The 19,452-nt window shown below is 37.2% G+C and overlaps 1 protein-coding gene across 6 annotated transcripts in view; it reads left to right on the top strand.

Moving 5' to 3' along the window:
* EML5 (EMAP like 5) overlaps nt 1–19,452 on the top strand; it is a 94,681-nt gene that overhangs the window by 66,659 nt on the left and 8,570 nt on the right. For 2 of the 6 annotated variants that reach the window (XM_054161933.1, XM_054161934.1), the window contains exons 28-35: nt 5,735–5,813; nt 6,922–7,051; nt 7,451–7,549; nt 9,590–9,610; nt 12,378–12,551; nt 13,973–14,181; nt 16,600–16,757; nt 19,075–19,189. In XM_054161933.1, the coding sequence (XP_054017908.1) occupies nt 5,735–5,813; nt 6,922–7,051; nt 7,451–7,549; nt 9,590–9,610; nt 12,378–12,551; nt 13,973–14,181; nt 16,600–16,757; nt 19,075–19,189 (985 nt within the window). Of the gene's footprint in view, nt 1–5,721; nt 5,814–6,921; nt 7,052–7,450; nt 7,550–9,589; nt 9,611–12,377; nt 12,552–13,972; nt 14,182–16,599; nt 16,758–19,074; nt 19,190–19,452 lie in introns of those variants that run through there. The other 4 variants (XR_008462261.1, XM_054161935.1, XM_054161936.1 and 1 more) reach the window with 4 other exon arrangements.

The following is a 19,452-nucleotide window of genomic DNA, read 5'->3' on the forward strand; positions in this document are numbered from 1 at the left end:
AGGCTTCTATCAGGTCTCCCTGGAGCCCCCTTTTCTCCAGGCTGAACAACCTCAGCTCCCTGAGCCCTTATTGTACTGTTCCATGCAATAAACTGGATATTTATTTGCATACCAGTATAAAATTAATCCCTTGGACCGTTAAACTTGCCTATGTTCTGCAAATAGTATTTTTCTATAATATTTATTAAAATACGGAAATGAGCCTTCTCTCTGGTCCCCACCTGTTTTACATGTAGTGGGACAGTCTTGCCCAACATATCAAGGTATACACGTTGCTAAATTACTTAAGTATTAGATTACCTGTATCTACATTGATGTGTACAGAATGGCACTGCTCTTAGGACACATGAAAATGATTATGACTAATCATTGTCAAGAAGCAGTATTTAAGAACTATCAAATTTCATTATCTTCTAATGCAAATCAGACTGTTCTTTGCAGGTCCCCCCAGGGATGAGGTGCCACTATGGTAACCCTCACAGAAAGGGACGTTTTCTTTTGTGCCTGTAATTTACTCTATGAAATCATGCTCAAAGTAACACTTGGATTTTTAAAATAGAAATAAATGTTGTAATTGTCATAAGTTGTCATAGAACTCAAAAGGATTCATGGCAGTTTTGCATTAGCCACATAAGACCATCTCTTGTTCTGTTAATAACTTTAGAAATTTATTTTCAATATTAAAAATAGGAAGTGACATACAATGTCATACAGGACATGAGTAGCAGTAACAATACCGTTGAAACAATGTCTAAAACCATGACACAAAGAGATTTGTTTTCGCAAACTACTCCCAAATGTTTGTATTCCCTTTTCATGCTTTTATAAAAAGAAATATCGAAATTTATACACTGATTCTGTTTTAGTGTTGAAAATAAAGTGCCAGTTTTCCCTGTGATAGATGGCTGGAATTCCTTCCACATCTTCATACTGACCCCATCCATACATGCATTCACCCCAAAATGTTATTCATGCTCTCCTTGCCATCTTTTGCACACAGTTTTAAAGCATGCAGGCCGGTTCTACATGCAGTTATATTGACCAGTGTGTGTTGTGTATGCCATCAGCCACTTTCCGACATATTAAATAGCAAATGAAAAATATCTTCAGCTTTTGTAGCTTTAAAAAAAGAAAAAACACTTGGAAAAGGTATTCTGCTTGTAATTTGCATTCCAGTTCCACTGCTCTGAATCGGTATAGAATTAGTCTTTCATAGATGTGTGGATGCTTGTGTAAATTGTTTAGGTGACTTCTGAGGTAGTATAGCTGAGTATAAATTGTCAAGTTTTACTCATTTTACATTCACTTTACTAATTTGTATGATAATGTGCAAATGTACATGTACTCTAGTGGTTGGCAAATGAAAGGCCTTTGACACTGTCCCCCACAGCAAACTCCTGGCCAAGCTGGCAGCTCGTGGCTTAGACAGCAGCACTCTGTGCTGGGTCAGGAACTGGCTGGTGGGCCAAGCCCAGAGAGTGGTGGTGAATGGTGCCACATCCAGCTGGCAGCCAGTCAGTAGTGGGGTCCCTCAGGGATCAGTGCTGGGCCCCATGCTCTTTAGTATCTTTATTGATGATCTGGGGGAGGAGATTGAGTCCATCACCAGTAAGTTTGCAGATAACACCAAGCTGGGGGCAGGTGTTGATCAGCTGGAGGGTAGGAGAGCTCTGCAGAGGGACCTTGACAGGCTGGACAGATGGGCAGAGTCTAATGGCATGAGATTTAACACATCTAAGTACCGGGTTCTTCACATTGGCCATAACAACCCCATGCAGTGCTACAGGCTGGGGTCAGAGTGGCTGGAGAGCAGTCAGGCAGAAAGGGACCTGGGGGTACTGGTTGATAGTAGGCTGAACATGAGCCTGCAGTGTGCCCAGGCAGCCAAGAAGGCCAATGGCATCCTGGCCTGCATCAGGAACAGTGTGGCCAGCAGGAGCAGGGAAGTCATTGTGCCCCTGTATTCAGCACTGGTTAGGCCACACCTTGAGTCCTGTGTCCAGTTCTGGGCCCCTCACTTTAGGAAAGATGTTGAGTTGCTGGAACGTGTTCAGAGAAGGGCAACAAAGCTGGTGAGGGGTTTGGAGCACAAGCCCTATGAGGAGAGGCTGAAGGAGCTGAGGTTGCTTAGCCTGGAGAAGAGGAGGCTCAGGGGAGACCTTATTGCTGTCTACCTGAAGGGAGGTTGTAGCCAGGTGGGGGTTGGTCTCTTCTCCCAGGCAACCTGTGACAGAGTAATAAGACAGTCTCAAGCTGCACCAGGGGAGGTTTAGGCTGGATGTTAGGAGGAAGTTCTTCACAGAAAGAGTGATTGTCCATTGGAATGGGCTGCCCAGGGAGGTGGTGGAGTCACCATCCCTGGAGGTGTTTAGGAGGAGACTGGATGGGGTGCTTGCTGCCATGGTTTAGTTGATTAGATGGTGTTGGGTGATAGGTTGGACTCGATCTCAAAGGTCTTTTCCAACCTGGTTAATTCTATTCTATTCAATTCAACTCCTGTTCTGTTCTGTTCTGTTCTGTTCTGTTCTGTTCTGTTCTGTTCTGTTCTGTTCTATTCTATTCTATTCTATTCTATTCTATTCTATTCTATTCTATTCTATTCTATTCTATTCTATTCTATTCTATTCTATTCTATTCTATTCTATTCTATTCTATTCTATTCTATTCTATTCTATTCTATTCTATTCTATTCTATTCTATATTTTTATTTATCTATGCAGCCTTTAAGTGTAGATGATCTTTTCAAGTAGTTGTGTATTGTGAGTTTGTTTTACCTCTTCTCCTATTCTATCACAAGAGATTAGCAGACAGCAGATGTTATAAAAATGCCACATTCTAGATCCAAGCAGCAGAGTGTTTGCTTTCAGTCAGTTCAGTTACATAAACCTGTACCAGGTTTTACTGCTTTAATGAAAGTTCAGATATGCTTTCCTGCTTTTAGTTTTTTCTGCTTGATTTTCCTTCCAACTCCCTTTTTTTTCCTCTATCTTTCAGGGGCACAAATGAAATAAGGGTTGAGGGAAGAGTGGAAAGGATGGAAGTGAGGCTTAAGTGCTGTGTCAGATGTCAGGGTGACAAGTGGAAAAGGGCCATTTATGCTGTATTTTACCAGTTTCTAGAGGAACAGTAATAAGACTGTTACTGCTGAGTTGTCTGTGATAAATCAGAAATTAAAAATACAAAATACTGGGAAAGTGAGCAGGAGGTGGAACAATCAGTTTTGTTCAGTCTTCTCCTACATTCATCTGTAAAGCAGGACTGACCTCCAGTGATAGAACCTACACTTTGCATGCTGCCAGCCTGCTCAGCAGCAATATTGTCAGTCGCTTCCATTACAGAGTTTTCTGGATAACCTATGGTCTTCAAGTTTCCTGCTGCTATTAAGACTGATTTTGGTGATTTGTGTTTGGTTTTATCATTTGGGGTTTTTTGGTTGGTTGGTTGGTTTTTTTCGTTTTAGATGTGTTTTTTTTTTTTTCCCTGATTGGTTGGCTTGGTTTTGGTTGGTTTGTTTTTGTTGGTTTTTTTTCGGTTTGTGGTGTTTTGGTGTTTGGGTTTTTGTTTTGTTTTGGGTTTTTTTTTCTTGGTTTTGGTGTTTTTTTGTAGTACTTTTATTGGGGAATGGGGGGGGGGGTTGTTTGTCTTCTTTTCCAAGGGTAAACTCGTTGAACCTGCTTTTCATTTTCTTTAGTTCCAATGCATAATTACAGGGATTTTGTCTGCTGTTTTAGATGTATCTTTTTTATTTTCTTGACCTATGAAGTCCTCCCTTGGTCTCTTATTTTTGTGTATCTTTGCAACAGCAGTCAAAACAGGTCTAGCCTCTGGCAAGTGATAAATGTACACTGTTCCTCCTAAATTATAGCATTTCTGAGAAAGCCTTCTTTCTTCTTAGAAGCTCTAAATCAAGGTGGACATAAAATGTTTTTGTGGATAGATTATGAATTGTCCTAACAAAACTGGACTCAATGTGACCATTTAAAAAAATTTGTTCTTTTCAAGAGAAGAGGGAATCTTAAAGTGGCTTCCTTCTAATGGGAGACCTCTGACAGGAAAAAAAGATCTGTAACTGAAGACGTTGGAGAAGTCTGGTGTTACATTCACACAAGATATTTTTCAAGCAGGACTGAAAGAGTGTATTTAAATGCTGCCATCTTTCAGTATTTGCCTCTGAGCAAGGAGACCTTTTGTCCATGTCCACATTAAACTCCTTTCCTGACCTGCACTGCTGTGTCTGATAGATGTCCCTAGATTTTGCCTTTGCTGACAGTTTATTAGAAGTTCTTCCAAGAGTAAGAATTTTGGAGTAGCAAAAAACAAGTGTTAGACTATTTTATTTTTTTCTGTTGAAGTTACGGAAGTTTTTCTCCATACCTTCAGTTGTCCTTCTCTGGTTTAATTTGCACTTAATTATGAATGAGTATTAAATATCAGCCTTAGTTGTTTTCCTCCATGCCTTGAATTTTCCTTGTAAATTTTTCCCCATCAGTTATACTTTTGCAATTCACTTTTGTTCCATAGGTATTTTACAGGCTTCTAAGCACAGAGGAATTAATGAAACTGTCTCAGAACACAGTTTATACTTGCTGTGCAATTTGCATTTTATTGTGTACAAATCTTTTGATTGGTGCTGTGACATCAATTTATAGAAAACTTAGGCAGGAAAAATGCTCAGAAAATTATTTTAATATCTGAGAAGATAAGTTTTGAATGTAGCTGAATGTAGTTGAAAATACACACGGTACAAAGAAGTTGTAGTCTGCTCTTAGAAACGCTGTGGTGATTATTTTGCATCAAAATCATCATTCAAGAGCAGGTATGGAATTAAAAGGAAAAGGCATATGAAAGAGAGCTGGCCTGTTACTTTATGTGTGGTATTAGTTTGTCATGCTGCCTACTGGGTTAAACCATCTGGATTTCATAGAATCTATATGTAGAATTTATTTTTAAATCAGTTGTTCCTCTATGATCTAACTTTCTTTTCATGGCCACATGCATTATATAAATAGAATCAGTAACTCAGTAAATCAGTAGATCATCATCAAAAACTGCATAATTTTGATAAAACCTAGGTGCATATTTCTTTGTATATGAGCAGTTTAACATAATCTGGAAAATGTTACTGATACTTATCAAACATTTATTTGAATTTCTTAATTAATTCTGGGGTATTCAGAACAGTGGAACTGATGGCTGCTATGGTGATAGTTTACCTCAAAATAGACATTGTTGATCAGTAACTTATTGATATGAATGGATGTGCAGGTGTACCTGGAGTTCCTGATGAACTACTCCAAAAATAGGAAAAGTTAGGGCCTTCTGAAGGCATGTGGGAGCAGGAATGGAGATCTCAGGTATTTAAATTAATTAGGTAGGCCTTCAAAGTTCATCTCATAAAAACTGGTATAGAGAAGATGGGAGTGCCTTAGGAATATAGCATGAAAAAGCTGAATATTGTGTTAGTGGTCATTCAGCGTAAACCAAACTTGAATGTTAACCTCATGAGCTGTTGAGGAATTCTCAGGAAACCTAGCATGTTAAACAAAGGTGTTTTGTTGGGGTTTTTTTTCCCCTTTGACAGAGTGTTTTGGGTTTTTTTTAAAGTTGACTACAAATGTCAGTTAGGCAAAATAGGGCTGTAAGTTTTCCATATGCAATAGCAGGTTGGAAGTTACTGTGTTAGTATGGAATGGGTGACGGACAGCCTTCTCTTATTCACAGTTCTTTATTTCAGACCACCAGTTAGTAGGGCATTGCCACAGCCGGAGAAACTGCAGACAAACAACGTTGGGAAAAAAAAGAGACCTATAGAGGTAAGGAAACATTGATCTGCTCTTCCTTATTTAGGCTTGCTTTTTTATCTTTTTGGACAGAAATTGACACGTATATGGACATAATAAATGATTGTTAAAGGTGGAAATGAGTTATGAATAAGTAACAAAAAAGTGGGAGAAACCTTTTTTTTTTTTTTTTTGCAAATCCAAAAAAGCCTTATGTGACTTTTTATTTCACACAAAATGGAGCACAACTTAATTCTTAGTAACAGCAAAGCATTTAAATGGAGTATGTAGAAAGTAATATGCTCTGTTGAGATAACTGTAATGTTAATAGGCGTATTATCACTAACAAAACTAAGCATCTTTTACTGCAAGACTTTAAAAAATTTAGTTTAAAACTTTGTTTAAAAATCATCCTTGTTAACAGTTTAAAAAATGAAACTGTTTACAAAAATCTGTTACTGGTGTCTTTACCTGAGGCACTGTGTTTTGTGATTGCGGGGGGTGTGGGTGTGTGTGTTTAGTTTTGGTTTGGGTTTGGTTTGTTTTTTCATTACATAGCCAATGCAAATAAATATACTTGCTTTTGGTTAATGTGAAGTGTAAATTTCTTCTAACCTTGAAAAAATGCAATTGTTCGTAGCAACTGGAATATCTCCTGTGATACAAAACAAAATTTTGGTGAGGCATGACAGATGGCCTTTTGACATCAATGTTCTAGACATTTTAGAGCTTCTAATGTAATTCAACTTTCTTAATTGCCAAATGGATTAAATTGTGGACCAGTGTTTGCCATTCTTTGTTTTTTTAGTGTGTTTTGCATCAAAAGAGCTGTGCTCTGCTTGGCTCACTATAATTTATTTATGTACCTCTTTCTGTGTATCTACACATGTGTATTCTACATTTCTGCAGTATTCACCAAACAAATGACATAACTGTATGACAAGAATGAACAGCAATATAATCTGACAGGGAAGGCAAGGATATCAGTTTCTGTTGGTTTAGAACATTGTTAAATTGCTTTTCCTTCACTGTAGATTAATGTATTTGAAAAATAAAACCATGGAAAAGCAGATTTCATAATTTCTTTAAGGATCTGAATAGCTAATATATGTTAACATTTTGTTAACTTTTTTTTTTTAAGGACCTCATTTTGGAGCTGGTATTTGGGTACAGAGGCAAGGACTGCAGAAATAATGTGCACTATCTGAATGATGGTGCTGATGTAATATATCATACTGCATCTGTTGGGATCTTGTATAATGTGGCAACAGGTAGGAGAAAATCCCTTTGAGGAAAAGTGTTTCTTTCACACACTTGCAGTTAGAGTTTATTAAGTAAGTAGTGTATGTTTTATGGGAAAGTTACTATACAGGTTGAATTTTGAGAAATGTAGAGATGATTCATAATAGCTTCATAAACAAACTAAGTAAATTTAAATGTTTCTGGTGACTACATTTTGGAAGGAAGTAGATTTGATTATTTTCATACTAGCTTCTGAAATTTGCAGTTGAGGAGGTTTTGTTTCCTGGTTCTAAGTTCCAAACTGCAACATCATCATAGTGCTTTGTTCTAACAAATATTGTGCAGTTTTCAAACATTAGCCATGTCTATCCTTGTGCAAATATTCAAATATTTTAATTGAAGTTGGACTCTTTTTTTTTTTTTTTTAGGTTCTCAGTCTTTTTACCAGGAACACAATGATGATATTTTGTGCCTCACTGTAAATCAGCACCCCAAGTTTACCAACATAGTGGCAACTGGCCAAGTAGGTATGTTTGTATATTTGTAAAGAGAAATTAACATAAGAGCATGCTCTTAGGGTCTTGTGAGTTCATGATAAATCACAAAAATAGGTGATTACACTATCTCTGTTTGTATGAGTGTTACTCAGTTACCTGTCCTCTATATAGCTTTCTTTGAGTATAATTTAATAATAACACTGAAAAAAGATTTAGGCATGAAAGAATGAGTTTATGTTTTGTTTGGAACATTACCAAATCTATTTCTTTAGAAATCTTAAGCCCCATGAAATTAGTCCAGTTTTATGTAACTACCAGCTTGTCTTAGGCCTTCCACGGAGTCATAGCCCTTCCAAAGAAGCTTAATTGAGCTAGTCTTCATTTATATATGGACCAAACCCAGAACAGGTGTTACTTCATGTAGATTTTGTCTCATCAGGCAGATTAGTAATGACTGCTTGGTGTTTTGACAGTACAGAGTTGTAACATTCAAGGCAGAACCAAACCCATAGTGGTATTACTGATTTAGATTCAAAAGGGAAATATACATATATATGTTCCATAGTAACATAAAAATTGATTTATAAATTAACCAGGTTAAACCAAACAAATAAACATAAGAAAATCCCACTGTGCATCTGCATAGCTGAGCTAATACTGCTGTTTCTAAGTTTTTAAAGTGCAATTTCTGTGGTGCTGCAATCCACTTGCAATTTTGATAGCTTCAGATATATCTTAGTGGATTCAAACCCACATTGTTTTCCTTAGTTCATAGAATAAAAAAAAAATCTTTTAGTTTATTTTAGCCAGAATAGTTGCTTGGTCTTTTACCCTGGAGGTTTGTTTTGTGTTTCATCTAATAATGTTGAGTTTGTCAGAGTTTATTACTTGCCTCCCTCTGTCTTTTGGATTTTTAGGTGCATGTCTCATTAGTATTGAACTCATTGATAGTAGTAACTGCTGAGCTAAAATAGCTTCATTTCTTCATGAGTTTGCCTCATATCAATTTAAAGAAATCACTAATGCAAAGTATTTAAATGGAAAAAATCATCAGTGGCTTTTTGTTTATAGTGTGATTGCAAAGAAAATTTGCAGGAATTACAGACCTTTTATTGTCTTTAGGAATTTGGTTTTTTTCAGTGTATTTCTTAACCTGGCCCTGTTTACCTTTCCATATGACAGAACATATGGAAAGAATGTAGACATAATATGAAAATCTGTTCTTTGTGTGGATTTTCTTCAGTGTTTTCTTTATCTTACTGAAGAAAAGGCACGGGACCCTTAATGACTGTTTATTTCATAATAACTCTACATCAACTAGCAGTAGAACAATTTTAACTGTTTGGTTATGTGGAATAAGGCATACAAATCAGGAGAGGATGACCCTTAAGGATTAAACTACAAAACATGTTTTTAAGGGGAGAATTAAATCTGAAAAATGAACTGGAAGCAAAATACCTTCCAACAACAGTTATTTTTAGATGCTGAACAGTTAAGGAGTACATACTCCATAAAGGCCATACTTAAGTGCAGCTACTTTTTCTACTGATGTGACTGGCACAAACATGGCTTCATAATTTAAATCTTCAAAAGGTTTACAGAAATACTGTTTCAAGTATTTTTAAACTGCAATGCTGCTATGCAGTCTCAGTAATACTTCCCAGCAGCTGAACCGTTATGATCCTGTCAAGATCAGACTCAAACATTTCTTAGCAGAATGGCAATCATATTTCTTTTAAACTTCTTTCAGTAACATGTAAGATACGGATTTTTTTTTTTTAATTTAGTTTGGAGGAGAGACACCCAACATATATCAAAACTAGATTTTTTTGTGTTGCAACTCAAAATGGAAATGAAAATACATTTATTCTGCAAATTTTTATTTCTGATGTGACTGCCTTTTATCAGTAATTGTTCATCTTTAACACTAAAAGCAGTATTGGTGCTGCTGCAATGCAAAGACATGACATCAAATTGTGTGTTAAGAGATTACACTAAATGAGGCATATCTTTCTTTAGCAGTTATCTTATTTCTGATCTAATTATTTTTCTGCTGCTTTTCCATTACAGGAGACTCAGCAGATATGTCAGGTAAGGGAAATAAAATTTTAACATCTTCAGGTGTAGTTAGTGTTTCATCAGCTGTGTACAGCTTTATAGAGCACTAAGTGATGTGAATCCATTTTTTATTTATTAAAACCCTGTATCAGTCCTATTGCTGTTAGCACTGAATAGAAACCACATCAGTTCAACAAAGTGTAAATACAGTAACAGTAAAAATGTTAGAACGTACTTAAAACCAGCTTTTGTTCCCTTCTTGCTGCCCAGTGATTAGTGAGTTCTAGTGCTACAGTAGCCTTTATGAACATGTTGGGGCTGACAGTTAACATTTTGTTTAGACACTCAATTGAGTATAATTTAAATAATGCATTTCCAAAGTCTAATTTCATTGAGGAGGCCTAGGTGACTGAGTGAAAAAAAAAAAAAAAATCACCTTTCACATTTATTTATGGTTGTCATGCAGTTATTTACACTGATCCAAAATGCTTGTTATGATGTCACTTTAATTTTTTTTCCTGTTATCATTTTGGATCTTTGACAGTTTGACAGAGCTATTTTTTTATTAATACTTTTTTTTTTCAACTGTAATCTTAAAAATTCATCACCATCACGTGTGAATGAGTTCATTGTTGAGAAGCCATAACTGTGTTGTGACACATATTTAGAGATGCATAAATGTGTGTTCATGTGTACCTAGGAGGTATAATAATCTTCATGTGGATCTAAAGCTTGTTCTGCAAAGAACAAATGTACATTTTTAATGTGCATTGACTTCTTTCAAATATGCCAAATTGTGCTTGCTCTAAGCATGGGAGGAAGAATATTGGCACCTTTTCTTACACTTCTTAACTGTGTAAAAGAAGCAGTGATGATATGGTTCTTTCATATGAAAGAATGTCTCTAGTCCTGCATGCAATGCCTGGACTTCCCCTCTCTCACTTGCCTGCTTCCTACTACAACTTCAGTTTGAGCTTATGTATATTACTATATTCTATTGTCACTGTCTGAAACCAGCACTCTTACTTCTTTTCTTCTGTAAGGAACCATTAGCCTGCTTTCATTAGAAAGTTGCAGAGTTTCACTTAAAATTTATTGATGGCTATTTGGCATCTTTCTAAGTGTCAACTTACACTTTTCTAGTTTCAATTTTCTGTTGTCTGCAGCGATGCAGGAGTTCTTGGAACAGTAGCATTTGTAATAGGCTGGAAAGGCAAATTAAGTTTCATAATGACCTGGCACAGATTTGTTTCATCTTACTGAAGATATTTTTTGTCCTACCAGCCTATGGTAGCTTTATCTAACTTATTCTCCCAGAAGGAGAGGACACCTTACAAAGTCTCTTTTGTGAGAGCAGATGTTAAGCAGCTGGAGTACTCACAAGCAGGACACAACGTCTGGACAGACTTTCAGAAAAGTACTGTCAAATAGGAGGACTCATCAGTCCATGTTCTCTGCTCTGAAAAATCTTAGTCTGAAAGATTTTGTCAGTTACTATTCATGAAGTCTAGATGAAAGCTTCTCTCTGCCACCCAAAAGGAAAATTTTGGACAAGGTTATAGGGGAAGTGCACAGGTCAGGGGCGGTACAGAGTTTTAGCAAGGGGAATGCTGAAGAGAAAAATAAAATTCAGATCCATAGTAAAGCTTTTGCCTTCCCTCAGCTTTCCATAAGGACAGCAAGGAGACATGCCAATTGTTCCCACCCTTGCCTTTTCTGTTTAATGTCACGTCTGTACTATGCTGTAATACCTCTCAGAAGGTGATGAAATGAGGAAATTTCAGTGAGAAAGAATTATCTTCCTAATTACTTCTCTAAAGATTGTTTTGGAACAGCTGTGGAATTGTGCTCAAAAAACTTAGTTTCAAGTGGCTAAAATGTTACCTATGTCCCTGCACCTACAGCTCATTATGTTCCTTTGAGGGTCTAGATTTAACTGTTCAGAAATACAAGGCATGGAGCTGAAATAGCATAGTGTATGTGAATCTGAGTCTACAACAATAGCCAGTAATCTCCAGGTTCTGCCATCAGATTTACTAGAGATTAGAAGTATGGAGGTTTGAGAGAGGAACTTACTGTCCTGGATGTGTCCTAGATGCTCTTCAGAGACTGCAAACTATACATGGGTTGCAGGATCTTTGGAGAAGGCATTGCCATTTGGAAAACACCTTAGCTGTCATCACAGTAGAAACAGTCACATGCAATAGTGGCAGAGAATGACACTTCTTACTGCAAAGATCTTGCAGTCTAAACAATGCAAACTAAATTAAATACACTAGTTCTTCTACATCAGTAAGCAAGCTGATTATTCAGCTGTCATTCTCCTAAGAGAGCATGCATTTCAGACAGATGGTCATTTTGTAGACAAGGAGATTTTGGCCTTGCACTGTAAACTAATTTCTCTACAGCTATCAGTTATCCAAAAGGTACATGCAGAAATTACATTCTTGATGATATATTCAGTATTTATGAAGGGTTTTGAGTTAGCATACTTAGTTTTACTTTGGAGGAAAACAGAAGACAACTTGCTTTCGAGCTCCTCCTGTGCTTCAGAAGTCTGGGAACAGGTTAAGACAAGTTTTCATCCCTGGCAGTGTAGTGAGGCCAACTTCTTAGTTCTACTTGATCTTGTTTACCATAAATCGGTTTCCAAAGGAGGCCAAAATCTCCTTTATTTATTTTTTTTCTATCTGACCAGAACGATTTTCTTTGTCTTATTAAAAATACTAACTGCTTCAATAAGTAAATCATTAGACTCTTTTACAATGTATGCTAATTGCATGTTTTTATATTTGTGTAGCTACAGCTCCTTCTATTCATGTGTGGGATGCAATGAACAAGCAGACACTGTCAGTACTGCGGTGCTACCACTCAAAGGGTGTTTGCTCAGTCAGTTTCAGTGCCACTGGCAAACTGCTGCTCTCTGTAGGGCTGGATCCTGAACATACCATTACCATTTGGAAGTGGCAAGAAGGTAGGAAAATGATTGGTTTTGTAGAATGTATTTATGCTGTTAGAGATATGTTGCCTTGAGTCAAGAGCAACTGTAACATGAAAATGTCAGCACATTGAAAATTACTACAAATAAATGCTGTACACTTTGTGCTGTACAAAAGAGGCAAACTAAATGTACTTGCCCATTCTGTTAACTGCTAAATATATCTCCTCTGTTGTGTAAACATCAAGATAGTTCATGGATTCCAGGTTAGAATAATTAAAGAAAATTGTAGTCTTTGATGGTTTTGTTTGGTTGGGGTTTTTTTTCAGTTCAGTAATTTCTTTGCTGCTCAGTAAAAACTCTTTATAAAATGTTTTTTTGCTCCCAGAGAAATCTTCTATTCTTCTCTTTCTTACTCTTCTCTGATGTGTGATTACTGGCTAGGTTTTTGTACTGTTGAAGTTACCCCCCAAAATTACAAATTGCTGAAATACGAGGCTAGTAGAGTTCCTCAGTGGAGCACTGCAATTGGTGTCTTAAACTATACTGCATGTTTTCAGGTTGCCTTTGATCTCAGCTCAGGATTTAGACCAGTTTGATTGGTCAACTCCTTTCCTCAGCTCCTTTCTATCTGTCAAAGTCATGCCCAGATTATGATACAGATTTTCTAGTCTCAATGATTTATCTCCTCTCACTTTAGAGATTTCTGTTGATCAACTAGTATCTCTCAGAAGTGTAAAGATCAGCTATAAAGTTAATGAAAAGTGAGCCTTCACAGCTTGTCTGCTAGCTCCTGTGGAGGCAGATGCAGTGTCAAATGTGTACTTATACAATCTTAAGCAGTATGAAGGATGCGTGGTAAAAATCCACTGCCATTTCAGTCAGAATGTGCCCATGCAGGATTTAGGTGAAGTAATCTTCATATGGGTCAAAATGTCTGATGTTAACACATCTGAAGAGACTGGAAAAGCACTGTCTTTCTATTTAAGACTGCATGTGGCAGTTTCTTCCTTCTGCAGAAAATGCAGAAACTAAGTTTTATAACTCTAGGCAAAATTTGCAGACAAGTAATTCATTAGCCTTTTGTAATTGGATTTCCAAAGCTTGGGATTTTCAGAGGAGCTGTAGGAATTTCAGGGGAGATGGAAACTTAATTGGATCTGAGCTGCTAACTCTTTTATACTCCTAAGGAAATTGAAAATTATAAGTAGATGGCACCTTCATTAGATGCTGCACTTGGCTACTGGGTGTTATTAACAGGGTTTTAAAATTATTATTATTATTTTTTTTTAAATCTACATGTTAATTTAGTTTTATCTTAGGAGCAGTTTGTACTTTTCTTCCTGACCTTCGTGGTCTTGGATGACTCTTTGTTCTCCATAATTTTTATACTTTTTTATAAGCATAAACGTATATTTTTCTCCATGAATTAGAAATGTCCATTTTCCTTCTGCCAGGTGCCAAAATTGCCAGCCGAGCTGGTCACAACCAGCGTATATTTGTAGCAGAATTCAGACCAGATTCAGATACCCAGTTTGTTTCTGTGGGAGTAAAACATGTGAGGTTCTGGACACTGGCTGGGAGAGCTCTTCTGAGTAAGAAAGGGCTGCTGAGCTCCATAGAAGATGCCCGAATGCAGACGATGCTCTCTGTAGCTTTTGGAGCGGTACGTAACTTAACGATTTTAAAATGCATACACTCAAGAATATTTTACCTTTTCTGGCCATAGTTTAATGAGACTTTTCTAACCTGCTAATGAATATATCAGTTGTTTCATTAAACTCAGTTAAGTGTTTCTAATACTTGTCTGCTAGTTAGAGGTACTACCAGCTTTCTTTAGAAGAGAAAAGTGGAAAGATGGATTGGTAGGTTTTCAAACTAAACAAACATAGGTGCTTTGGATGCTGCTAAACCAAGTAAAAGAGAGCTGACTGCTAGACTGCAGGAACCATACAGTAGAAAGGAGGCTAACTTCATGCCCACCTGGGGGTGATTGTATTATGATCCATATGCATTACTTCACTTGGGTAGTCTGAGAGCGCCGTTGTCCTGGGACATTCCTTAAAATCTGTGACTGTTAGCACTGCAGTAAGGTTTTGTTTTGCTGTGGGTTTGTTTTGTTTTGTTTTTTTTTTACAGATGCAGGCCTTGTAGTTCAGTTCCATTACTTTACCATTTCAGGCATTGCTGTGTATGAGCAGCTCTCATCTCTTCAGCTGGGCAGATAGCCATAAATTTCTTCGGTGGAGTGGTGCTTCTATTGTGTGCATTTACTGTCCTGCTTGCAGATCTTCCTGTTGGGTCCAGACTGAATTTATGCTACTGATTTTGGTTTTTGAAACTGGAACTGGCCTATAGTTTCATTTTGCATGAGACTCTTTTTTCAGAGTGATTTGTGTCTCTCTCAGGTACCTCTGATTTAAGAGAGTCCCACAAAGCAGCAAGTTATTGTCCACATGATAACTGTTAAGAGATGTTAGAGAAATCTCTGTGAACTTTCTTATGGAGCAGCAGATATTTGGCATAATAAATAAGGCTGTATGCTTAATGTTGGGAGTATGGTGTAAGGTGGTTGAGGATGCAAAGCTTGCAAGGGTTTTATAAATAGATGTGCAAACTGAATAAAGCCAAACCAGGTCTGTTTTTCCTGTAGGAAGCAGTTCTGGAAGTGCTTTTCTTCTTTGATTCTGTCTTGGAAGGAGCTAATTCACGTGCTCCTAAGTAGGAGTTGGAAACAGCCCAACAGTTGTGGTGTGAGGATGGTCAGAGGATCTGCTCCCACATGAATTTCCAGTAGTCTCATTTTATTTTTTATTAGGGAATCTGCACACACTGCCCTTAAAATAAGAGTGTAGAACATCAACTCACCTCAAGTCAAGAAAAGTGTTCCTGCCAGTCTATACATGTACACTGGTGCTCTGAAATACTACACATAATACTGAATTTGAGCATTCTTTGTGTAAGTTACTAGAAGAGTTTTGAACAATAACCAGTTCCTGATGGTTTTCACAGAATGTTAGGGGTTGGAAGGGACCTCGAAATACCATCTAGTCCAAGCCCTCTGCCAGAACAGGATCACCTAGAGTAGATCACACAGGAACATGTCCAGGCAGGTTTTGAATGTCTCCAGAAAAGGAGACTCCACAGCCTCAATGGGCAGTCTGTTACAGTGCTCTGTCAAAGTTTTTCCTTATGTTTACATGAAACCTCCTATACTTCAGCTTGCACCTGTTGCCCCTTTTTCTAAGGGCAGCTGTTTTAAGTGTGGGCTAATAAATTGCCCTTAAATTTCAAGGATAATGACATTTTTTGGTATTACTTTTCAAAAACAGGAAGCAGAAGTAAAGAAGAACAGCCAGCTTTTGGTTCTGAGTTAAGTCAAACTGCTTTCTCCATAAACTAGTGGTTACAATAAGCTAGTGAGTACCTTCATACCATGTGTGAAATGTCAAAATTATTTTTGGTTTTCTACTTTTTTACCACGTTTAGCACATCTGATTTAGGAGGGAGCAAGTGGCTCAGTTGGTAGCACATAAGACCCTTAATGGGAAGGTTGTGAGTTCAAGCCTGCAGTGGGCAGTAGTGGCCTCCCTACTCTAGTCATGAGGTCTGTGGTGACAGGTTGGACTCGATGATCTTTGAGGTCTCTTCCAACCTTAGTGATACTGAATCTACTGAATCTATATGCTGGAAACATAGATGTCCCTATGGTTGAAGTTTATCATTGCATTTCTTCTTGCAGTGCATAGCCTTTTGGCTACAAGAAAGCATTCTGTGTTTCAGACTTCAAGAATGAATATTGTAGCTCATTGTCTTGCCCTTGCAGGTGCTTATTACCCCTTTCACAATTTACTCTCCTACAGCAGCACTTCAACATGGACGTGGCACTTGAAGCCATGGTTTAGTTAGTCATGAGGTGTTGGATGATAAGTTGGATTTGATGATCTCTAAGGTCTTTTCCAACCTTGTTGATTCTATGAAGAGCAATCCAGCCTAAATGCAAATGGTGATACCTTTATTTCTGAATGTTTTTCTTCCTGCCCTACTGAGAATCAGATGATGAGTGTATTTTTCCCCTTTTCAGAATAACTTGACATTTACAGGTACTATCAGTGGAGATGTTTGTGTTTGGAAAGATCATGTGTTGATACGAATTGTGGCCAAGGCTCACAATGGACCTGTTTTCACAATGTATACCACATTAAGAGATGGTTTGATCGTTACAGGAGGCAAAGAAAGGCCGTGAGTCTTCTTTATTTCATTTTTCTGCATGCACTTGTATTCTTTAAAAATGGTTTGGATTCGTCCCATCTAACACTAGGCAGTTGAGACATCAATGCTAGAAGAGTACTCACTTTTGGATCCCTGAATAGGCAGTAGGAAAAAAAGTAGCCACCACCTCAGGTGTGCAGGTAAGCCCACATGAGCTTCAAGTACCTCGGTTTCTTCCATCGATTGTAAGAGAAAGCTTAGAGTTGCTAGGGTCCTTATCTCTGTGGTTTGCTTAAGTACCTGAAGTCAAGGGGGATGAATCAGAACCTAAATGCTGTACAAGTAGTTCATTGTAATTTTAGCTTCTAAATGACAGTCATCTTACTAAAGCACATGTGCAAGATTCTTGAGACATTTTATCATTACTTTACATTATTTTGGTTTAAAGTAATAGGCAAATGTAAAACAAATTATATTGAGTTGTCAATTATACTACTTTATGTCAGTCAGGTAATGATTCTCCAAGTACAAATATGCCGTTATCAAAGAGATGATAGTTCTCCCTCCTTAAGCTGAAAAGGGCTGAGTTACTGTATCAAACACAGCCTTGAAATCACTTCTTCATGTTACTAGATGGTTCAGTGATATTTGTCACGACACTATAATTTTTGAGAGAAGGCAAAAACACTTAGTCTGAAATATGGCTTTAAGCAATAAAAAGTTACTGATTCCTTGGTGGATTATTACTTTTGCTGAAGTTCAGCTGAGGCTGTTAATCTGGGTGATTTTCAAAACTGTGGTTAAATAAGAGAATGATAAACATCATAACAGCGCAGTGCAGTTTCTTTTAAAGGAAGGATCTGTTTAGTTACAACGGTAGAGGCAAACTGTCTTCTCTCGAATCTAAGGTAGAGCAACATCCTTTGTTTGTGGGGTTGTAAGCAAAATATCTCTTAAAGCATTTAATTTTTTTTCTTAGTGCCTTGCTAATAATTTTTATGTGTGTGTGTGTGTATATATACACATACACACACAGAAAAAGCTTCATCTGTAACACAGGCCAGCTGATGACATTTTGCAGGACACAGGCCCCTGGCTACTTTTTCTCTAAACAGTTCTCAAAGATCCTGCTTGATATTCAGTCCCAGATGAAAACTTACTCCTGTGCTTTTGAACTATTTTCTACTATTTTCTAAATATCACTGTGAGTTTATTTGGAGAATGAGCTCTCTACCACTTCACCTCAGAGCCTCTTAGTAATTAGTATTTGATCTGAAAGACAAAGTAATGAATAGCAATAAGAAACACTAATTCATCTGCTGTGGGAAAATGGAATGCTGAATGTATACAAACCAAGTTCTACAGCACGTTTCCTTTGGCCTTGGCATTGTTAATTGCAGCTCACCAGCTTCTTTTGATAAAATCTTTTTGCTGAGTATGATAAACAGTTATATGTCAAAACACTGCTATTGCAAAGAACATTGCATTGGAAGGACTAGCATTTGTAGTTAATTGCAGTTCTTTTAGTAGCAATAGTACAAAAGCAGTAATTGTGATTAAACTTCTTGGAGTTCTTTGTCAGTTTGCTCTGTAATCAAAGTTGCAACACTGGCAGCTGGCTCTGTTTTGTGGAACTTTGCTGTTTTGGGGGAAGATTCTTTTCTCTGTGAGGACAGATAAAACATGTCCAAGCTCAACTGAAAACACGACATTCATAAGTGTTTCATTAAACATTGTCTCTTTTTCAGAAACTATTTTTATTTTAATGTGTTCTTTACTGAAATACCAGTTCTCTTGAAAGTAGGTGGGAAATACTTAGTGCTTTCATGATGAATACGTATTGACTGGATATCTTGTGCAATTAATATGGTGTGATTTTTCTCCTGTAACTGCCATTTATATCACAGCAGTGGCAGTAGTGAAATTTTCAAAAGATGTGAAAATCTTGTCATTTATTTCATGTTTCTTGATTCTCTCTAACTACATTTTCATAATCTCAGCCTTTCTTAATAAGATGGAAGTTTGTTCACACACCTACCTGTTCCTTTGCCTAGACAAGTTCCCGAAGAGCTGCTAATGCAGACTAATTCAGCAGTGACCATCTTTCAACTCATTCTATGAAGGAGTACAACAAGGACTTTGCATTAGTATTTCTTACTTAGCTAGAAGGCTCAGCATATTAACATCACCTGTTCATTAAAAACAAATAGAAATTATTAATTATTTAAAACATAGTAAAATGTCTTGTTTACGATCCATTGTATTAAATAATAGAGTTATTTTATATGTTAATTGCCTGTTTGTGCCTGACATTATACTCATGATTGTTCCTGATTTGTTGTCACAGTTCAAAGGAAGGAGGAGCAGTTAAGCTGTGGGATCAAGAGCTGAAACGATGTCGTGCCTTCAGACTAGAGACAGGACAGATGACAGACTGTGTTCGTTCTGTTTGTAGAGGCAAGGTAGAGAATTCATCACATCTTTAAAACAAAACTTACCATTTGTTGGTTGATCTGAAGCATTAAATAAGTGATAAATTGCTTTCTCTTAGTACTTGAAATTAAAGGCTGAGCTAGAAGGGGTCTACAACTGGTTTTACAGCAGGAAAAAAATGCTACTTTGAGACGTCTTAGTCTTACTTAGGATATTGCTCAGTGTATATTTATATTAAAAGACTAACTAAGGAATGATGCTCTATTTCCTTTTCAGATATCTGTGGTACCAC

This window comes from Dryobates pubescens, chromosome 5 (genome assembly GCF_014839835.1).
Source record: "Dryobates pubescens isolate bDryPub1 chromosome 5, bDryPub1.pri, whole genome shotgun sequence".
In the NCBI taxonomy this organism is placed as follows: domain Eukaryota; kingdom Metazoa; phylum Chordata; class Aves; order Piciformes; family Picidae; genus Dryobates; species Dryobates pubescens.